The sequence below is a fragment of the Anneissia japonica genome, unplaced genomic scaffold, assembly GCF_011630105.1.
Source record: "Anneissia japonica isolate Jap-2015-1 unplaced genomic scaffold, ASM1163010v1 scaffold287712_len2945570_cov188, whole genome shotgun sequence".
Lineage (NCBI taxonomy): Eukaryota > Metazoa > Echinodermata > Crinoidea > Comatulida > Comatulidae > Anneissia > Anneissia japonica.
In genome coordinates this window covers 2222762-2245743 of record NW_022704401.1, presented here as the reverse complement: position 1 = coordinate 2245743, position 22982 = coordinate 2222762, and the positions used below count along the sequence as shown (strand labels likewise).

The 22982-nt window shown below is 32.1% G+C and overlaps 1 protein-coding gene across 1 annotated transcript in view; it reads right to left on the bottom strand.

Moving 5' to 3' along the window:
- The window catches only part of LOC117104671, a gene marked incomplete in the record, with an annotated part of 117926 nt that overhangs the window by 35694 nt on the left and 59250 nt on the right, over positions 1 to 22982 (bottom strand). The window contains 5 exon segments of the mRNA XM_033245553.1: positions 10865 to 11011; positions 16093 to 19482; positions 20431 to 20618; positions 21720 to 21766; positions 22333 to 22444. Of these exon segments, the coding sequence (XP_033101444.1) occupies positions 10865 to 11011; positions 16093 to 19482; positions 20431 to 20618; positions 21720 to 21766; positions 22333 to 22444 (3884 nt within the window).

Genomic DNA, 22982 nt, shown 5'->3' with positions numbered 1-22982 from the left:
CTTAATTTCCAGATTATTTGGCTATGCCAAAGACTTTTTAAAACCTTGTTTAGCAAATTTATTTTCAAAAGATCATTAGAGAAGGGCGGATAAAAATAATTTTTATTAAAAAAAACCATTTTGCAAAAAGCATGCAAGGGAAAAAATAAAAAGGAATTTTACTGACGAAGAAAAAGTAATAAAATATTTACTAAAACTGCCATTAGACTCTTGCTCAATGTCCCATTGAGTGGTTTTAAAGGATGTGATGTTACAATGTAAAAGGTTCAGTAATATTGTGTTAAAAGCATTTATATTAATTTAATTTTGAAAGAGAAATTACAGACTTCTTGTTGGAAGTTTACCTACACTGGCAAAGGCAAACATGATAAAATAAATGTTAACAAAATATATACAATTTTTCCTGAATTTTTTTATTTTTAAATGGCAGCTGGTTTGCTTAGAAGCCGCAGTAATTCTTTTTAAATCACCACTAACGACATTTGGCAGGTTTGTAAAACAAGGTATATTGCCTAATGCGTGTCATGCTATCCCCATAATAAATTTGTACTAGATTTATAGCTAACGTGACCGCTATTTACCAATTTCACTAAACTGTGGGTGTACATGACTTCCAAAGCACTATTAACACACATCAAGTGAAACAGGGACATGGACAATACGCCCACCTTACAATCCCGAGATAAAAATTACGAGAATTGTAATCACAACAAAAATCAATTCCTCTGTCCCAGTCTCTTCTGCGAATCACGCAATTACTTTACAAAAGTCACCATGCAAAAAGCCTGGCGTAAAAGTAAACCAATTTTCTACAAATTCTAGAAAACGTAATGTACGGTTACTGTACATGTATTAATAGTAATAAATATATTTAGCTTTAAAACAGAAGCATTACTTTAATATACATATAAAATATTCAACTGTATTTTTAAAAATCTATAGGAGCCAGCCCTATTCCAATAGTAAAAATGCATCATAATCAACACGCCGAAAAAATAGTTTTCATACAAATCAACTATATACTTTAAACAACGTATGCCTACACCAACTGGTCGTTTTCAATCACAAAAACTCTCACAGAGAATTAATCTTTCTGAAATCATTATCAATCATGGACTATAATGATTGCATTGCCAAAGAAGAAACTTGTTTAAAAATAGACTCAAATAAACCAATGCAAGACTGATGAATGAATGAAGTATTGAATTTTGCTATAAAACAGAGAAATATTCAGAAACAATCAATATGGGAAGATAAGACTGGAAATCAATAATATTTGCAGAAACATAATTTCCATTTCACATTCTTCGCTCCTTAAAATTTATGTATACGTATTGAAAAAATTATATTAACCCATTCAGGTTTTGATAAAGATATGAATTCACTACTGCCTAACTAAGGCATGTCATCACCATAACCAGCATGCTGTCACTGATAAACTGAATAAGCAAAGAATGTGTCAGTATTGTACACTTTAGTATACAGAAGCCAAACTTCTACTTATAACTTTGGCAACAAAAATGTACAATGTGGAAAATATGAATATATTAAAAAGTCAATTTTCATTTTTTGGTCACCGATACTTGTTTTGGGATGGCTAGCCTCAAATATTTTCTGTGCCTTCACTGTTCAACCACACAATATTGCAACCATTCCAGATACATATTCTATTAATGAAAAGTGTAGCCGTGTTAGTCTGTTATAGAACAATATAAAATAAATGACAGCAGCACTTTTGAGACTAACAATATAGAATTTATTCTCTAGCTTTTGTCCTCACAGTTGACTTCATCAGGAGACAACTGTGCTGCTGTCATTTATTTTATAATATTCTATTAAATTGTTGGAATATGAACTATCCCAGGGCAAGGCTATCCTGGATCCAGCTTAAGGAGATTATTGATTTATTCCTATCTAGATAGATATCATACAAACTGACTCCCAATTAAGCAACATGCCTCTTTCTGGAAAAGTAGAACTGTCCCAAATATTTAATCTAGTCATTATTGGGAGACGAGCCTATAACATAATATCTGGATTGAAGTTTAAAAGATGATTAATTGCAATGCAGATTACAATCTAGGATATAATCCCCACATAATATTAGAATATATTAACTTCAACGTAATATTACACTTTGGTATTTGCTCATTTTGAAATTCGCTAGCTCAATAGCATAGAAACTGTGTGTGGCACACTCAAACACAATTGTTAAAATATTTACTGCTATTAAAATATAACTATAATAAATTAAACTAGGCATTCTAATTGGAAGAATGAATTAATAACTTTTGAGGGAAAAAACTGCATTGTCCCCAATGGGATTTGAACCTAAGACTGCTTTACTGTTTGGTTGATCTACAGGTTGTGGAGTTGGTAAGGGCCTTCCAGTTAGCATACATATCTTCTTAAGTTATTGTATATTGTGCATTTCTTAATTTATACTATGACTAAATTTAGAAGCCAACTGTTACAAGGAATGGTAATTGAATGACCAGATGTAACATGTACCATAGTTATTCAAGAATGTTACTCTAAACAACACTGTGAGCGAATATTCAACAACACAAAGGTCATATATGTAAAGCTTCTTAAATCTTACAAAAAGACATATAAAAATCATCCGCAACTCGGAATTACACAACCATGAAGATGCGTAATTAAGCCATTCGGAGACTTCCAAGAAAAATATGCAAATCAGATACATGATGCAATTTGATAGTCATTCCTAGAAGTGCAACACAAATTATTAAATGTTTCATACAGTGAAAAAATTCTCTTATAGATGCATTGCATGTCCAACATTTTTTTTTTTTTTTAGTTTTCAGTTCTTGTGTGCATCACCAGACAACCTTGTTTTCCTTGCCAAAAATTTTTCCCTCAAAGATAAAGGTTTTTTCTCATCAGTTGGAGAACTGGCATTTGGATCTGTTAGACTTTTCTGTCCAATTTGCGAATCTAGCGATCCATGTTTTTTGGCCGTGACTTCAGGAAGAGCATCAGCTAATGCTTTAAAATGAACAAAACTTGTGTGAGACCTTGCACGCAGTAAATGTCTCGAAGAAGGTGGAATTTTGTTGCTTTTGATCTCTTGGGCTGATGATTCGGTATGACCTGCGTGTAATGTGTCTGGTCTCCTACCACGTTGCGCAGCAGCAGTATAAAAATGAGCGTGGATTTGTGCGTTTCTCAGATCGCTATCGCTGACTGACCGTCCTAACACATGCGACATTTCATCCGCAGCTTTTAAGTGGCTTACTCTACCTTTTAACTGTGCAGAAGAATCCGTTGGTGATCTATAGTGTCTCTTCTCATTTTTTTTCGTGCCTTCTTTTTGTCCTTTCTTCTTACCTTTAGTAATACTCTCGACCATTTTTTTATTCAAAGGTAAAAAAATCATGATTGGTATCTTCTTATTTTCAGATGGTATTTAAATATATTCAGATCTCTAGTATCGTTTCTTTTTTGAATTAAAAAGTACAGTACTTCACAGACAACATAAATTCTTCTCAGGCTGATTCTGAAATATTTTATCCTAAAACTGAGTTTCTCTGTTTTGGTTGAAGTAGAATATACTCATTTATACTTATAATGCTCCTTTCCAATGACTTGTTGATAATTGCAGAAGATCTACGATACTGCAGTCTGTATTGTTTACATCATATAAGTAATGCATAGGCTCCCTCACCTCGGGGATAATGTATGCTAACCAACCAACAGTCACGTTCATTTACATCAGTAGCCAATCAAAATGTCTGAATAACAATTTCCAGTTGAAACTGTGACGTAATAAAAATCCTTGGAAAACGTCTGAAACCAATGAATTCATATCTTTTTTTTTTAAAATATCGATCATGAGCTGTGTAGACACTATGAGCTATGCTGATGGGATGGTGATTAAAATGATAATGAATAATACATGATCATTATTTTCATCCTTATATTTGTAAGCATTCACCAGAATAACTATATTTGATGTTTTAGAAAAATTGTGTTTTTTCAGATCAACGTTTATTGTTTTTAAACAGATAGGACAACTAAACAGTATAGGAAATGCTATTAAATACAGTGGCTCAAAAATTAATGAATGATATTAGCTGGTATAATCATCCAAAAATCATCACCTGCCCTTGAAATATCATATTTGAAAGGATTGTAACAAGTTTCACCTTGATCCACCAAAGGATGCTGTGGGTGAAAATTTTGTCAGCAAGTAGTGAGAAAACTAATAATCAAACAGACACACGACCCGAGTTTATTGTCCGTAAGGAATGTGCTGCTCTTCTCTAAACCAACTAGATAATGAGGTAATACCGCGATTCTGAATACTATCTAAGCAAGTAGCCAATTGTGATCAAAAGCTCAAATTTCGTGTCCAAGTTCAACATTCGAGAGAGTATCCCGTTTCTTTGAACCAATACTGTAAGAGATAATAAATGCTAGTTCCGAGAACTTACATTCCGCCACATTCACATCTCATATATCTCCAATTTCCGCATACGATGAAGTCAGTCATGTTTTTAAGAAACAATAAGGTGAGATTTAATAAAATCCTTGTTTGTAAAGTGGACTCCAATTCCAAGTATCTGCAGTAGTAAGTCAAATTTTAACAAGTATCTCAATGGAAAAAAAGCCGAAACTGAAATTGATGAACTAATGTTTTGAAGGAAATTAAGAAATTTCTTTTATCTTCTCATAACACATGGAAATCAATCTAGTGTACAATACGATATACAATCTTGAAGTCCTGCTAATGTTATTTTTTTGCAATAAAATTTATAAAAACAAGAAAATTATTCAACTGAACTTGCAGTCAAGTAAACATCAATTCTACAAGTGTAAGCGAATTCAAATCCAAACTGAACTTAGTTTTGTGAATTCTTCAAGTTTGATTCAGCATGGTGCTCAGAAATATGAAAGTCCTTCAACATTTTCTGTCAAATTCCACTACAGAAACCTCAATGTGTGTACTGTATTTTTTTGTTTTCGTAACAGATCTTCATAGCAGTTGATATGATAGATTTAAAGCCAATTATAGTACCTCTGAAGACTAATAAGATTTAAAGAATCTCAGATCATGAACAGCTCTTGAATTACAGTAAAATATCCAAAGTTCAAGATTCTTGTATATTTGGTGTTTGGAATGTCTTTAAGGCTTCTGTTTAACTACTACCAGTAACTCCTGCAATTAACTGTTCCTCAGTATAAATGAACAGTTTTTAGATCAGTTTAAACTGATATAAACCTCTCGAAGCAACATGCCATTGTGACTGATTCATACAACTTCAGACAGCTGAGAACTTCCCACTTTAGACAGGTTGACAGTTGATAGTCACACGCTATAGGCCCAATCCATTTTCCAAGCACCGAGCATTCCACAGGGAACTGAGACAACCCACGAAGAAGACACCACGAAACAGGATGACCAGAGTTGATTAAATCGATCTACATTCCTTCTACCATCCAATTACTTCCGTGCCAATTTAATACATTTCTTGTTATCTTGACCCTAACCTAGAACATATTTTAGCAACTTAACTACTCATATAACTCAAAATTTAATTAATTTTTCATATAATCAGATTATAGAATGAAAGCTAGAATGAATAGTAGTTTAAAACTTGTAACCTGATCAAAGAGTTTCAATAAATGCAATACCAATGAAGCTTTATTAATAAGGTATGTTGTCTAGAATTTCATTGCACTAATATTAGCGGTTATGCCAGTTGAACCATATAGATAATAGCGAATGCGAAATTACTTTCCATCAATCAACCATACATTGTTTATTATACGAGTCAATGATAACATCATTAATGCTTCCTGTGGTGTAATCATCAGAATTAATGTTTGTTATGACCTAATTAATTAACCCATATAACTACTATACTAAATACTGTGTTACGCATTTTGATATTGATATTTCTAATCATGCATCTGTCTCTAGCTTTAGTGTAGTACTTTATATATCATCATAGAATCATAGTACCAATTGTCATTCATTCAAACACAATGATTAAAATTAATAATCTTTTTTTAAATAAAGTTATACTCCCTGCGAGCACATAAACTCATAAAATGAGGTTCAATATTTGAATTGCTAGAATTTGTATTTTAATTAAAGATAAATTACTTGTCAATCAACTAAACATACACACTATCATTCATCTCTGTTATGCTAATATTAATCGAAATAAACATAGTAAAAAGTATGTAAATGAGCAAAAACTAAAATTGCTTTGATCTGTGTGCATCAATGATTTTTCCATTGAATTTTTTAACCAATTAAATTAGCTGTGCAAATGGCCATGTGACATTTCTAATCAAGTAGTAAATATTTTGAAACAACTTTATTTGAATGAGAATTTATTACAAGTATAGTACTATGAAAATTAATGTCTCATCAACCCAGATTTTAAAAAATTACTGTGTATGATAATTAAAAGGAACTCTGAATATGAATCAAAAAATTAAAGTTAAACTAAACATCTACTTTGATAAAAGATATAATACACATAAATTGATTATGATTAAGGCCTAGATACTTTGTATAGAATTAATACAGTAATATGTGGGGATGCACCTGCTCCAAATTAGTATATGAGACAATCACAAAGAACTTGCATACAATGATGGCACCAACTGAGGACAATTATTGTTTCATATATACAGTGCCCACACAAACCCTCCATTTCGTAATTTTATTTGATAAACACATATTTCAAAAGATTTTAATCACTTTACAACAGAAATTAAAGGTATTTACAAATGAAATATTATTTAATATAACACTTTCTCAATATTTATACATATTTATAATTATGATCATCACATCACACTAAATATTTTGATATTTCCAGGATCTTAAAATGGAAGTGAATATGCAGACCTGCATAGTTGTGAAGCATATTTTTGTCATGTGGTTAGCTGATGGGGATGTAAACACACGATAATCAGAATCGTTCATATTACAGCTAGATTTGAAATATGGAACTCCTAAATTTACATAGTATCCTAAAGGCATGATTTACCATACAGTTTCTCTTAACCGATACCACTCAAATTTAGCCATAATTTCCTCGAAGTACAGTAAAGTATATACTGTATGCCTTTCAAATATTCTGACGTATCTGTTCAATAATAACTTCACAAATTCTGCTGATCTCATGCATTTTTAATAGCAACTATCCATTAATCAATTCATTAATTATTCAACTGATTAATAGATCCAGTGATCAATTCATCCACTCACTATTTATTAAGCCAAAAAGTACAGAAAATGAAGACAGAATGTATGGAAAATACAAACAATAAACTAAGCTGGCAAGGACAATAGGAAAATACACACACATTAATTTATATTAAGTTTGATTGTAACCATGTGTCAAATTTTTATTTTCATGTTCCTGTGCGTAAGCTTCGTATCATTTTGTTAAAAGTTCAGTATTTCTGTGTTAAGTTTGTAAAAATAGTATTTTTCGTCGTGTTGCTCTTTTTTCGCACAATAATTTAGGACAAGTGTTTCCAAATATCGATATTTGTAAAATTTGTAATATTTCTACCTTTAAAGTAATCCTTATTATTTAATATGTAAAAATGAATTTTTATGCTATTTTATGTATATTTTTAATCATAGGCATATATTTTTTTTTTATATCATATTGTATTTTTATGGCGACCCTGTTTTTTGTGTTTGACACACTGTTGGGTCTTGAATAAATAAATAAAATAAATAAATAAATACAGTAAATAAAGTAAAAAATAAATATATAATTATAAATAAGTTAAAAAAATTAGAATCAGAAATTGATATCAATATTTGTGACCCAAGCTCATAAAAGGGCTGTAAACTCGCACCGCACTTTATTGAGAAATAAGCCTCAATAGCCAGAATAGGGCAACTGTCGTACGATGCAGTAAGTGCCCGGCGTTATGAGACACTTGCCCCGAAAAAGATAAGTAAAAGGTAGTTAAAATATTTGATCATTTGAATGAGTAATTCAATGTTGCAATCTGATCAATAATGAGCTAATAGACAACATATCATTAAGCACGCTGCTAGTGGTACACCGAGGCCACAACATCAATCATTATCGCTACTTACTCATACCAGCCAGAATTTGATATTATAATTTAGATTTCAAACCGATGATTTGGGTGGTGTGGTGTGATCTTGTTTTGGATTTTATATAGCAGTATCGTTTTCTTCATTAGTTTTTATCTTGGTATATTAAGGATGATCAATGTTACCATTAATACTGATGAGAGGCGGCCACAATTATTTATTTAAGACATGAAATACTCAAACATGAATAAAGCTTGACTTTGATATTTAAGATGTAAATATCAGAAATTTTCATAATCTGTCATTATGGAAAGGAAATCTACAAAAAAAAACAAAAAAAAAACCGGATAGCCTAAAGGTAGTTCTGTGTCTATAAAGCAATCTTCTATTGGGCCAAATAAATTTGCTAGTTTCATGTACCCACCCTTCATCAAATTTTGGAGCCTCATGAAAAAACTTTACTATTTGCTATTTTTCAAAAAAACATTAATTTTTCCATGGACAATAAAAATAATGACTATCTGAAAGAATGATGTCAAGCCTAAGAAGAAGTGGGAACATAAATGGCAGAAACATTGCAAAGATTCATTTTACTTTTATAAAAAAAAAAAAACTATTTTTACTATTTACCAGACTATTTACCATTAGTACAGTATATAGGATGGTAAAAAGCAAATAGTAAATACCCCTACTAAAAAATATTTCAAATCCTGGACAAGAAACTAACAATTAATTTCATTTGGCCTTATAGTCTGATGAAGATTCATAACTTAGCCTAAAGAAATTATGTAATATGCATGAAGCTCTAATAAAATATTCATAATGGTAACCTGCACATTTTATAAATATCATTAAAGTGAATTTTGTGAATCTAGAATTAATAAATGATGCTACAGTATGCTTTTCTATCCATACATGTTTTTTCTATAGATTTCTACCATGAAAATACAATTAAGTAATAATTAATGATTATAAATTTCTTTCTAGAGTAAGGGCCTGTTTTTTAACTTTTCTGTAGTTTACAAACAAAATAAACTTTCAAACTTACGACCAAAAAAATAATGATAATCAATGAAAAAATTTTAAGACAATTCAAAGACAATCCATTATGCTATTGTCCGATCTGTCATGCACATCACGATTACGGATCTAGGAGCAACGATGAAGGGCATCATGTGGGATAAATAACGCTTTAATTAAGAGTGTGCTTGTTTATCTTTGTGAATAAATGCTATCATAATACATAAATACTGGATGTATGGGCTTTCAATTATTGTGGGTAGAAGATTCTTTTGATATTTAATGTATCTGACAGTAATAATAATAATCAACTTCCGACTAAGGTTTATTGACCGACAGTCTAAGAAAAAAACGTTGAACTTAATAAGAACAACTGTCGCAGCCTCTACGCATTTGTAAAAGGGAAAATTGAAAAACTTAACTTAATAACATTACTCTCAATATAGAAAAACCTAATCCTAAATTGAACTATTACTACTACTCTTTTTTCAAAACTAGCATGGTTGGTTATTGAACTTGGAAAACTCAACCGCTCTTAATATATTTTAGCTATTATCTAGAAAGACTTAAGTCTATTCTTTTTTATTTGACATAAAGAAAGATTTTTTTCACACCTTGTTTAGCAAAAAAAATCCGCTGCCCGCAAATAATGATGACTTCAAATAAAAATGAAATTAAATTTTTGGCCAATTAGCACACATGCCACGATGAAAAAATGGAAATTTCAGAAAAAAATAAAAGTTTTTCTTTATTCTTATTACGCCCGCCGCTGCCTTGAAATCTCCAAAAAATTCTTCCTATATTACATAAATTTAAAGCATTTAACCATCCCACACTGTATACATTCAACAATAAATATATTTTTATTTTCTCCTCCGTCTGGATGTTTCTTAGCAAAACCGTTTGCTAAAAATGAAAACAAAATTTTATTTTAATTTTTTTTTTCCCGCCTTCCACTTACGATCTTTAAAAAAAATAACTTCGCGAAACAAGGTATAAAAAAGTCTTGTCTAAGCACAAAATCCCATTTATTAGTTTATTTCAGTTCATTTTTGTACACGGAATTCTTTATGCAACAGTTACAACTACTAAAGTCTCTCTAAGTAGGATTTAATAACAGTCTTCCGTGAATCAAACGCCAACTCACCAGTGAGATCAAATTGCAATTTCCAACCTGCACAGAACATGATTGAAATTTCGCAAGCAAAAGGTCAAACACACAAGTTAGTTTTTACAATTTGTGAACGAAATAATTTAAATTCAAATGGAAAAACAAATTTAAATATTCTCATTGGGATATATAGAATCAAACATGAATTATAATATAAATTATATCAAATATCAAACCAAATTAAACAAATTACATTCTATAGAAAACCATGGTTGATAAAAAGCATGTCAATAGTTTATTAGAAATGCATACAAAAATATGTGGGAAACTTAACACAGCGAATTACGACAATTACAAAAAATCTTCAAAATAAACACAATTAAGAATCAAGAAGTAACTGTATTTTGGAACCTGTTCAAACTTAAAAATGTGAACAAAACAAAAAAATCAAATACTGTCTTCAACAATTGTTCAGAAAATTATAAAATGGAATTATGTTAGATTTAATGAATATACACAAAGACAAAATGAATGTTAGAAGCATGAGGCAGGGAGAAACGAAGCTGACGAAACGATAATGTTAAATGTGAGAACACAGAAGCAACCACCAAAAATACCACACCAATCAAAAAAACACAACAGGAATTAAAATGAAACCGGAATAAAACCTTGTGGCGGTCGCTGTGGCGGTGCTGACACAACGTTGAGCTGCTCCGCTGCTGATACTCCTCCACTACTGCTAGATAAAGAACGCGGCTTGGGCAACTTGGTGGTCGGGCTTTTAGCGATGTTCGAGTTAATAGGTTGTTGAATTTCTATTTGACGCAAAGATGATGGAAAGAGAAGGAGGAGTTTAGACACAACATGCAACAAGTAGATATGTTATACATTTGCATATCATGCAAATGAGTCAGTGACACTTTGCATAATGTCATTAATATGCAAATCAATACCAATAATTCAAGTGAAAAAAAAAGTGAGAAAAATCACTTAAAATAAAATGGTGGTATAATGCAAGTAATTATTACACTATTCTGCAACAAAATATGCAATTTTAAAAATACATATGCATTAAAATAAATTATGCTAAAGGTAATAAACTATTCTGCTATTTTATCAAATGTAATTTAATTTTCAATGATGAATACCAAGTAATGAAGATGATACCTATATTAATAAATATACAAAACTGTACGAATCAACAACAATATTAAATGTAATGTTGAATAAATGACATAAATATTTACTTGCATTCATTAGTAAAGAACTTAATATAAAATTGCAAATGATATGGTTCATTGTTTACAAGTGGCAGTCCAATAGGTTTCAGCCTGAGCCCGCACTAACCATTTCAATCATCCTGTTGAAAAATCATGTGGATGTGATAGGACACCAACATGTCCATATATGGACAAATCACAGAAGTTTTTTTTTTAGAATAATAATGTGGAAAGCATACAAGGCCAATAAATAATATCATATACCTCATACATAAATTCTAGGCATCTGAAGAAGTGGGCAATAGAAAGTACTATTCCACTCAAAAAGTACTATTCCCCTGAAAAATAGTACTTTTTTTTACCTCTCGCACGGTGCGAACTCTAGGCCCTACCATCGCAATGATGGTAGCAGGTAGCACGGCCAGTCCGTGGCAAAACAACGTAACTTGAAATTTTCAAATTGGAGAAGAATAGAGTTAAAGTTTGTGTGTTTGTAACTTTGCAATAAATTGTCGTAGCCTTTTGAAATTTTGCAAGATTATATATCTATAGACACTGTGATTATATGAAAAATTTTAATTACAACCGTTTTTGTTCATTGCAAAGTTATTAGCGATAATTACAGATATGTTTTTTTGCCTCGGAAACATGTTAGGCTCGGTATTGTAGCAAGTGCAACATATTTTTAGAATTTATTAAGTTTGGGGCAATCATATGCATAACCTAGGTTGTTCATACATCGCTGTTAAGATTTTTGATATTAAAACACCAATAACCATTTGATTTTTTGCCCTGCCAAATTCCATCGACTCAAGACAATTTTTGAATAACATTCCGTGGCAAAACAATGTATCTTCATCGCAGATACGTTGTTTTGGCGAGTAATCTTAGTTACGTTTGTTATTGAAAATCACTCGATTTTAATTTTTGTGCTTAAAGATAGGTGGTGCAAAACGACTCCTTTTTTTAGACTTGAAATTTTCACAGTTCATTCAGACGTGTTTAATATACTCCCAAATGATGATATCTCAAAATCGACAAAAATGTCAATTACGTTGTTTTGCCTTGGGACGGCCGACAGAGGACTGTGACTTCTACGACGAGAGACTGACCCTTGACCGTGTCATGGATCAGCAAGTAGACGATAAACAATAATTATGGAGGCTGTCAGTTTGAGCTACTGGATGAAAAAAGGACTAGCCTAGGCCTATTATACTTCTTGATGAAGCCGATAGCAAAAGCACCAAAAGACAAATTTATTTAATATGTCATGTCAATAGTTGACAAATATTGCAAGACAATGGGTAGAAATTGAGGAAATGAGCACTCTTTGATCTCCAAGGCAACACAACGTAACTTAATAAAACCATAATAGCAGTTACGTTGTTTAACCATGGGACGGCCGTAGGTCCTAGTTAGTATGCCTCTAGGCTAGGCAGTAAGTACTTTTTTAGGCCTCGTAGAATCTATGTACGAGGTATATAAAACAAATAATGACTGCTCTAGTTTCGGAGAACGGTGAAATCTATTGCCCCTCAGTGATGTAGAGAGATTAGCCCTACATTTGGCTTCGTTTTTAGCCAGCTAGATACAATATCAAGACAGAAAAATGTAGGAATTCTGACAGTGAAGTTGGGGGGGGGGGTTGTCTTATACGCCCAACATTGTCTAAATAGTGTGTTATACATTGATCGCCTTATACACAAGAATATATGGTATATTTTAAATAAGAGAAAGTGATTATGGGCTGAGTTTCAGACATTCATAGTGTCTTTATCACATCAATACAGTTATCCAATTTGGTTAGAATCAATGTCTTTCATAGAGAATAATATAAAAAACTAATTTCATATTTCTACCCTTTTCATTTAATAATTCCATTTTTAGGCTACCAAAGTTTTACTCAGTTATTTGATTGCATTGGACTGCCACTTATCTAAATATCCAAAAGATTCTTATCAAATTACATTATCCATAGATATAACAACAATGTATTAGTAGTATATTGTTCAAAAGTTAATTAATTAGTCAAATCCAATAACTCACGCTAAACATTTTAGCCCTGAATAGAACCAAGAAAAATCAGAAAGGGCAATATTAAATTTGATTTATATATTATGTGGGCCAAAAGAATGTATAAAAAGTAAAGAATTATCACTAAGATAACTAAAGCATCACATAAATGTAAACATACAGAATGTGTATTAACCAATATTGAAAATATTAAGTGAATTTGCAAACATTAGCTAAAAAGATGTGATCTATAAATAAACAAACAATAACAGAATATCCAATCATAGTTCACACACTACTCCAAAACGCAAAGATAAACCAGAAACATGTAACAAATATTAGACATATTCACTCAAAATGGTGTTGTGAATTGAATGTATTTTTAGTACACATGCAGCCAAGCATAATTTTTATAAAACTATGTAGTTGATATTTCTTGCAACCCTACATCTTCCCTACACCTAACTGTAGAAGTTGTAGCTTGAATAATAATTGTATTTAATAAAAAATTGTGCAATTCAACTGAATACTATTTCCAAAAATGTTGTCTTTTAAATGGATATTGAATTACATTTAATAATTTACTTGTGCCTTAGGATTAGCAGTGCATTTGCATTTAACATTTTATTTAATCTTCACCTCCCTAAAATATTCAAATGGTCAAAAACAAAAGATGATTTTGAAATTAAAGTTAAAACGACAGGCTCCGGAGAGAAAAAAAATTGATATATTACAACTATTTTTTTAAGACACAAAAAGCATAACGAAACACTCGGGAGCGGTTTATGAGATACGGATTTTTGAATATTTAAAAACTGGGGGAAAAGGTGGTGGATAAAAGGGTGGTTATGCCCGTTTTTCCCTCAGTTTTTAAGTGTTCAAAATTCTGTATCTCATAACGGTTCCCAAGTTTTTTTGTCAAACACTCTATCTGTGTCTTAGAAAAATGAGTTTAATTTCATTTCATTTCTTTAGGCACGAGCACCAAGGATATGCCAATCAGTGAACTTAATCACAAATCCTGGCGCAACCCCCTGGCGGAACCATTGGCGAGTGAGCCGTTCGAACCAGCGTCGATATTATAGCTGAAGGTTGCGGTGCCCCTGACTTAACCGCTCGGCCAATCAAGTTGCCTAATATAAGTTGTACAATATAAATCAAACAAGTTGTACAATATAAATCAAACAATTGTTTCCCTCCAGATCCTGGCTTTAAAGCTATCTATTCCATAAAATTGTCAGATACTCAATACACTGCTGGTACTGAGTTGAAAACACAGTACTGCAAAATCTCAAAAAGAAGATACAGACACTGAAGCTGTTTTATGCCTTCACCAGATAACAACATAATATGCAAATAATAACATTTGGAAGTCTGCTGTTTAGCATAACCAATTATCTTCATTCTTAGGGCCTTAGGCTTCCATATGAAATTCAATTTATATCAAATTGATTAAAATGTTGGTGTCAATGATACTGTACAAACGGCGCTGCTTTTGGTATGTTTTGCCAAATAATAGGATTTGTAATTGTCTTTTGTATTCCAAATGGTTATATGTATGGTATACACTGGACTATTTTTTTTTTTATTGACATATCTCCTTTTAAAAGCAACTGTATTGGAGAACACCTATCACTTTTTTAATAGTATAATGAATTCTTTTCATGTTCATGAGCTATTATCGCGGAGGGAACCAATGTTTACGATGGTTTACGTCCCATCCAAGGTAATTACGAGCAAGTACAGTATTGGCAAGTCCATATCAGATTTCAAAGCTAGTGAGGATTGTTTGGGTTAACGTTAAGAAATGAAGTTTTTATTAATTGAAAAAGTAAAAAAAATATTTATTAAGAAAAGTTAGGGGTCACAGTTCAAAAAAATAAAGAAATGTTTTTTTAATTAAATAAGTAAAAATTAATTATTTATAAAAATATATTTAAAATAATAATATAAACAAAAAATATTCAGATGGTTTATAAGTTCAGATAGGAAATGGGCAATAGGGCAAAAGAATTCAGTTTTGATGAAGTTAGCCCTAAAAAGAAGAAACATAGAAGATATAATGTGTTTTACAATGACTTGGACTGTTTCATAGTATTCTTCAATATGCAATAAATTATGCTTATTGTTTAGTTCAATACCGTAAGTCATTATATGTGTTAGGTTTGCAATCAGGTCTAACAGATCTTGTGATGCCTTTGTAGCCATCTGTTAAAGAAGTAAATTTTCTAGATTTGCCATTATCAGTGCGGGCTCAGGCTGTGATTGTTTGGACTGTAATGATGATTATGAAGAAGATAGGCATATTCTTCCTCCAGGTATTAAAGAGCCCGGCCATTATTTTTGATCCATGTTTGATACTTGTTTAATGTTAAGGTCGATGGAGAATGTGAAAGTATTATTGATAGGATCAATTAACATGCAATCTAGAATCTATGCTTGGTAATATTAGGTGACCAGCATGAATGAAAAATCATTTTCAAAATGAGAGATTATTTAGTGTATTCTAAGAGATTAAATTAATTAAACATGCTTGAAATGAATGTGAGACCATAAAGTCTAGTACCCCTGTGCAGAACCATACTAGCCTTTAAAGGTCCATGCAAAAATGATGTGAATGACAACAAAACATGCTTAATCCAAAAACCCATCAACATTGAAACCTTGTGTTGATGTAGGCAACTCCTTCCCAGCACTATGGTACGATCCAGGTGAATAAGACGACTGATCAACTTCGGACATTCCATTCCGGTCATGGGGATGTCTGCTCATCGTATTATCTTTGGTATCATTCAATCTTCCTTCTCTCTTTAAAGTTTTATCCTGTGTAGATCTATGTTTTGCCTTATGTTTTCTTTTGAAATCGAGTGGGACAGACTTAATTTTTTGCATGTATACATGAGGTTCTGCTTTTGTATTATTATAACTAATTTCTGAATCAAATTGGGATTCCGTATTAGAAAATTCGAGTATATCTGGATATGTTGATGAGGTAGTTCCAGGAACTCGGCTATTTCTTTCATGCCAGCTATGCACTTTATCTTCAACCCAAGGGACAATACTAAGTTCTTCCTGAGTGAGATACCTTAGATCATATACCTTACTCCTCTGAAGACCAGGGTTTAAAAACCTATCATCAACTGTGGAATATTTATTATCTTTGTTTTTTAGGTGATAACTGTTAGGGTTAGAATTTGAGAGTTGCTTTGACTGATATTGACCACTAAGGGAATCACTACCACTGTTACTTGACATGGCAGAGACAAATGATTCATTCCTGTGCGTAGAAGTCAGCGGTTTGGGAACACCAAGATTTCTTGGCTTTGGAATTGGTTTGCTCTCCCTCTCTGGAGTATAATCGTTTGGATGTCTGCTTTTGATTCCTTGACCGCTACCATTGTAACCAGTGAACCTCTCGCTATTGCTATCTAGATTATCTCTACCATATTTCTCCATTGTAACTTCAATAATGTATTTATTAGGATTTTTATCTAAAGGCTTTTTACTATAATAATTATGGTTACTAACATCCTCCGCTACCCTACCTTTAGCAGAAACATGATCTGGGTAAATCTCTCCTACACATCTATCAGGGACATTCTCTAAAGCTCCCATGGATGATCTTTCAACTAGCTCTTCATTATTTGATATATATTTTGTTGCAGAATTCTGTTCTGAAAAGACAGATGCAAAACTTTCATTATCAGAGGACAAACCTGCTTCTTGCAACTGGATTTCTAGGTTGAGACCACCTAATGACAGTGTTATATCTTTTGTTTTTCCTTTTACTCTTGATGGTACACTCAGTGTTTCCATTTCAGGTGGCAGAAGTTTATCATCTTTATGCTTTTTATCACTTAACTGATCGATATCGGCATGTTTCTGTTGACACAAGTCAGCAACAGAATCTGTCGGCATTTTATCAACACTGGTGACTTCTCTCTGTAATTGATATCCACCAATGATCGCATCAACATCCTTAACAGTAGCAATCTTATCTTTGTCTGTACTTGAACACTCTAAGAATTCATTCCTGAATGGGTTGTCTGCTTCAACTTCCTTAGACTTCTTCAGGTTCCCTGGCGTATTCAATATCGGTGGTGCTGCTGATAAAGCTGAGAGTCTAGGATCGCTGTTCACTTTCACATTTGGATGTGACCTTGGCTCTGGCCTTACAAAATGAAGAGGATCTGGATAAAGCATTGTATGAACACCAAACATTGGATTAACATTTGAAAGTGTCTTTTTCACTGGAGCACACACTGCTTTAGTGACAGTCATACTAGCATCATGTTTGGATGTGTCTCTTGTTCGTTGTCTCTCAATTTCACTGAGTTCTCTGAGCCACTGCCTTGAATTTCTGGTAGGTTTGTAATCTACAGTATCCTCACGGTCCCAAATCTTGCCAATGGGTCTTCCAAGATCATCAGGTCCTTTTTTTAAAGACTTTGATTCTTTGTTTTGAAATGTATCTTTCAAATTATTAATTGAGGTTGTTCTTTCAGAAAGATCTCTTTCAATGACAGACATTTTTGCAGATGTAAAACTCACCTCTGACAAGCCATCGGTGTTGTCATCATCAAAAGGAAAAATCATACTATTGCCAGGAAGTGATTTTGACCGCTTACAAAGACCTGATTTGGAATTAAAAAAATCAATGAGACTCTTGTGTTCTTGTTTAGTTTGTCCAGATCCAGCATCTCTTACCTCTGCAGCATAGTTCTTGTAAATGAATGTAGGACGAGTAGATTGAAGATTGTTAAGTGATTTGGACCTACTGAACTTATCCGTGTTCTCTGCCATTTTCTTATTTCTCCTTTGTCTTGATCGGTATCTGTTCTCTCTCACTTTTTTCTCTTCAGTTGGAGAATAGGAGTTTAAGCCAGTATCAGAAGAGTCACCATGACCGGCATAACCATTACTATCATCTACTATCACTAACTGATTATCTGGTTCATCATCTGTTTGTTCTTTCCCAAACTTGAAAGTCTCATTACTGTCACTGGAAGATTGATTATTTTCTTTTGTAGATATCTGCTCCTCAACTTTATCCTGATGATCAATTTTATTTGCTAATTGTGGCATCTGAAGCAACACATCATCTTGGAAATCAGTTTTGTGAGAGTTTGATCTCGGTATTGATTCTGGTTTCTCTGGTGGCGGTGCGCCACCAAATAATGGCTGTACCTTTCGGAAGACAGGACGTACTGGATAGCAAATTATTTTCTCTTGTGATGGAGAATATTCTAATGATTCCTCACACCTATTTAGATCTAAACTAGCTAGGTAGACTTCTGTCATATTACAGTGTTCAAGTTTATCCACAAATGACAAATTTTGTTTAGTCAGCTCAGATTCAGAAGTGAGACGGCCATAAGGCACGAGCGAACCTAACTGCTTTCTAGATGAAACTTTATGCCAACTGCATCTTAATGGTTTCTCAGCAAGCTTTCTTTTTGATGATTTCATCAGTATGGAATTACAATGTGGTGGAAGCCTTTTGTCTGCCGTTCCTTTTGATCCAATGTTTGGAAAGTTTGGAACAGTCTTTGATGGAAAAGCTGAGGAAGAAAAGCAGGGTGGAAAAATATCTTCAGCAGCAACTGATGCCACAATTGGTGAGATTTCAATGTCACAATCATCACTACAGTCCTTCATCTCCCTAGAATAATCACTGAAATCATTAAAGTATGCACAATCAAATTCCCTAATTGCATTCCAGACTTGTATTGATTCATGCAAATCGGAGTACGCATCAGTGGTCATTACAGTGCTAGAAGCACTTTTTGATATTAAAGAGTTTGTGGAGAAGTTCTGATCTTCAAACCTCAGAAGTTTTCTTATTGGTTGCTCAAGATTACTGGTTTCAAATGTCGATGTACCTATCACTGATTGTTTACAGGTCTTTAATTTGTTACGTTTATGGATTTCTATTGTATTAGTATTATTGCTACTTTTATTGGAAGCATTGTGTTGGAAATTGGCAACAAGTTCTGTTAAAAAATGACACAAAAACTCCTGGTTAAGACTGTGCCTAGAGATTTGGCAGATTTCTGTGAAGAAGAAAATAATGTTAGAAAACAAAATTAGCTGACACTAGTTAGTTAATATCAATAAATAAAAGCACAATACTTCATCCAAAAAATTATAATCTGATTAATTACGTTTGACCTTATAATCTATTTACAAGTCTTCAGAACATTTTTTAAATTTTTTCGTACAGTCTTTCGGCTATATAGGAAAATAATCCTATAATAATGTATGTGCTTTTGTTTATTTCTTTCAAGCCTTTACTAAACTGTGCAATAAAATTAAATGTAGCTGAAATCAAAGTGCATGTTAAAAGTAATACATCCTGTTAATTTATTAGTGGTTTTAATATAAGGTTAGTGAAAATCATGTCACATCAACACAGAAAAATAAATGTGGACAAAGCAACAAGTAAACAACATGTATCATAAGAATTATGAACACACACAGTACTCTAACACAAAAATCGAAGAAAATTTAAGTGTTACAACATTAAAATAACACCAAAAATTTAAACTTTAAAAATACTTATATTGACACAGACAACTACCGCTACCTCAACTGATTAAGTAGTTTTCTAATTGATGTCAAGATCAGCAGAGTATTTCCAAAGAATGAATGCATCTACATTTAATATTCTAACTTACATTTGATAAGGAAGTATAAAAATACACACTAAAACTTGGTTGCCTTAAGCTTACAACAGTTTAAAAAGGACTAAAAAATGTTGAGGACTTAATTGCCAGAACTACAGACTGGGAAACATTTTGCGTGCAAACTTAAGTAAGATGTATGACGACCTGTTTTGATTTATACTGCATATAGTAGTGAAATTAAAAAACACATCAATAGTTTATTGTGTACGCCTACGTTGTGCACACAGAGCTTATCTGAGATCTCAATAAAAAGCACTACAAAATTCCATCTATTCAGAAATCAAAGAATTGAAATGTCAATATTGGCTTGCCTACCTGCTGATGTTTTCCTCAGTCCTTTTCCAGGTATATATCCGCCTTGCAGCAACTGTTTATAAGCTCCGTGGTCTATGGACGCCAGTGGCGTAGATGTTGGTTTAGGGGACGTCTGCTGCTGTGGAGCGGTGTACGCATTCGGTGGTGGAGCATAAAGTTTCCTTGCTGTTTGGCTTTTAGATAGAAAACTATAGGCAAAGATAGTATTAATAAGTAAATAAAAGTTTTGTTATTTTTCTGAATCATAAAAAAAATATTGTTTTACTTAATAATCTTTTGATTCAGATAGGGGAATTATATTGTTTTGAGTAATGTCTGTTTAAATTTAATTTTAAAAACCCCCAAAAAACAGGGGTTTTCCTATACTCTATGCCGACAGTTTACTCAGCAAACACAAAATGTTATGATAACATTGTGGATGCTGTGGTTAGGTTATGTTAGAAAATAACAGCACAATGTTCCAGCAACATTTGCAGTGTTATTTAGTCAGAAATTATGTTATAGATTTATGGTTCTACAAAAAGTTTTGAAAGCCGAACTATGTTATTGTAACATTATCATGACATGAAATCATTATAGCTGGTTATTGTTTGTCTGTAATGAGAGTTATAGCTTGCTCTTCTTCTGATTAAGTTGAAATATACAGTACTGCAGCAACAATTTATACTATGTAACATAACTTTTAACATATTTAATTGTAAAATAAATAATTGGCCATTTTGGATTTACGGGTATTCATTTTTGGGCCAGGTTTGAGAATTTGGGTTGAGTATTTATTAGATTCTTTTAATGCATAATTAAAATATTTAAGTGTGCGCAATTTTAGAATACCTATATGTTTTCTATATGTTTTTATTATGTATGGAAGTAGGAGTTGGAGAGGCATGCCCTTTGGCGATAGTAGTTTTTAAACGCTTTTGACTCTACACAGCACTCCTCTTTCATTTTGTATTTTAATGTTTGTATTTGCTGAAAGTAACAAAATAAAAAACAAAATAATGATGCCACAGTTACATTTTTGGCCTCAAATAAGAATTTAAAAAAAAACCCTTGCTCATATAACTTTTCCAAAAGCGTTTTGGGTGATAAACTAATTTTTTTTGTTTTGGTTTTACCACAAACAGTATATTTTCAATAATATATATAGATACAAGTGTATAGGCAATTAGAAATGAAAAGATACAAATGTTTTCAACCAATAGATATACAAAGATGAATGCCTGCTCATTTTGATATTCATATAGGCATTTTATAGATGTGTTAATCCCATGTTTTAAAACAAGTCTTACTTTGGTTGTGTTTCTTCTGGAGGTGGATTGAAATGTTGTCCTTCAGACTGCAAACAGAAAAAAGAATAATTTTTAGGAAGATGTTATGAATCCTATAAATAAAATTTATATTTTGATATCTTTGCATTTCATATATTGTTGTATAGTGGAATTGTATCCCTTAAAAATAAGGTTCATATACAGCCTTGATGAAGCATAACTTAGATATTAAACCAAACTTTTCCTAAGTTCAATCCTTTTACTATTATTATAATTGCAAGTGCAATGTTTGTTACGTGCGGGCTACTTTCATTTTACGAATTTGTAAGAAAATCAGTTTATTCGTTAATGAAAAGGATATATGCTTTTAAAAAAATTCTGGTTAAAGGTGTTGTTAATTCAGTATTAAATTACTCGACTATGTTTTCAAAGTGGAATACACTTTTGTATTGAGCAAGTTTTATTACTTTATACAGTTTTTTATATTATTTATACTTTCCTTTTTGTATTTGTTATGGAGAAATAAAAGTTGATTGACTGATTGAATGATTAGTATTATTATTATTATTATTATATTAATTATTATTATTATTAATGTACCTATGATGTTGCTAAAATATACCTTTAAACTTACATGCTTTCGCTCTTTTTCAGACAACGACGATTTCCCCGGCACGTAGTTGAGTATACTTCCTGGTTGTTGCTGGTACCGGTCAATTGTGTTTCTTGCATCTACTTGCACATTACTACGTAAGATAAAAAATACACGAAGTTAAAAAAAAAAATCTTAAAATAATAATACTGTAATAAGAGTTATATTTGTATATAGCATCTCATGCAAAAAAGCTTATATGCGCTTGGTGATTGAGGTCTTTGCATTTGATATTGACAATATAACATATATACATAGACAATCAGAAGCTGTGTACCAGGTAATAAATGAAATATTTATCACAACTAATAAATAGGAATAAATGGTGCAGGATATACAGTATTTTGACAGGCACAGAATGGTCAGGTAATGAATTTTAATTCTCAGTTCGGGTGATAGAAGGCCAACAAAAAAATTGCAATCATGATAGAACATGCGCAGACGGCTAGAGGGAGCTTTAACAATAACAGAAGCTAGGGGATTTTAGCCAGGCTCTAGAGTGAAAAAATATGTTTGATATGTTGTCACAATCGATTTTTCTAAGACACAAAAAGTGTGTTTGACGAAAAACTTTTAAACAGTTAATGAGATACAAATTTTTGAATACAGTATTTAAAAATTGGGGTGGGGGG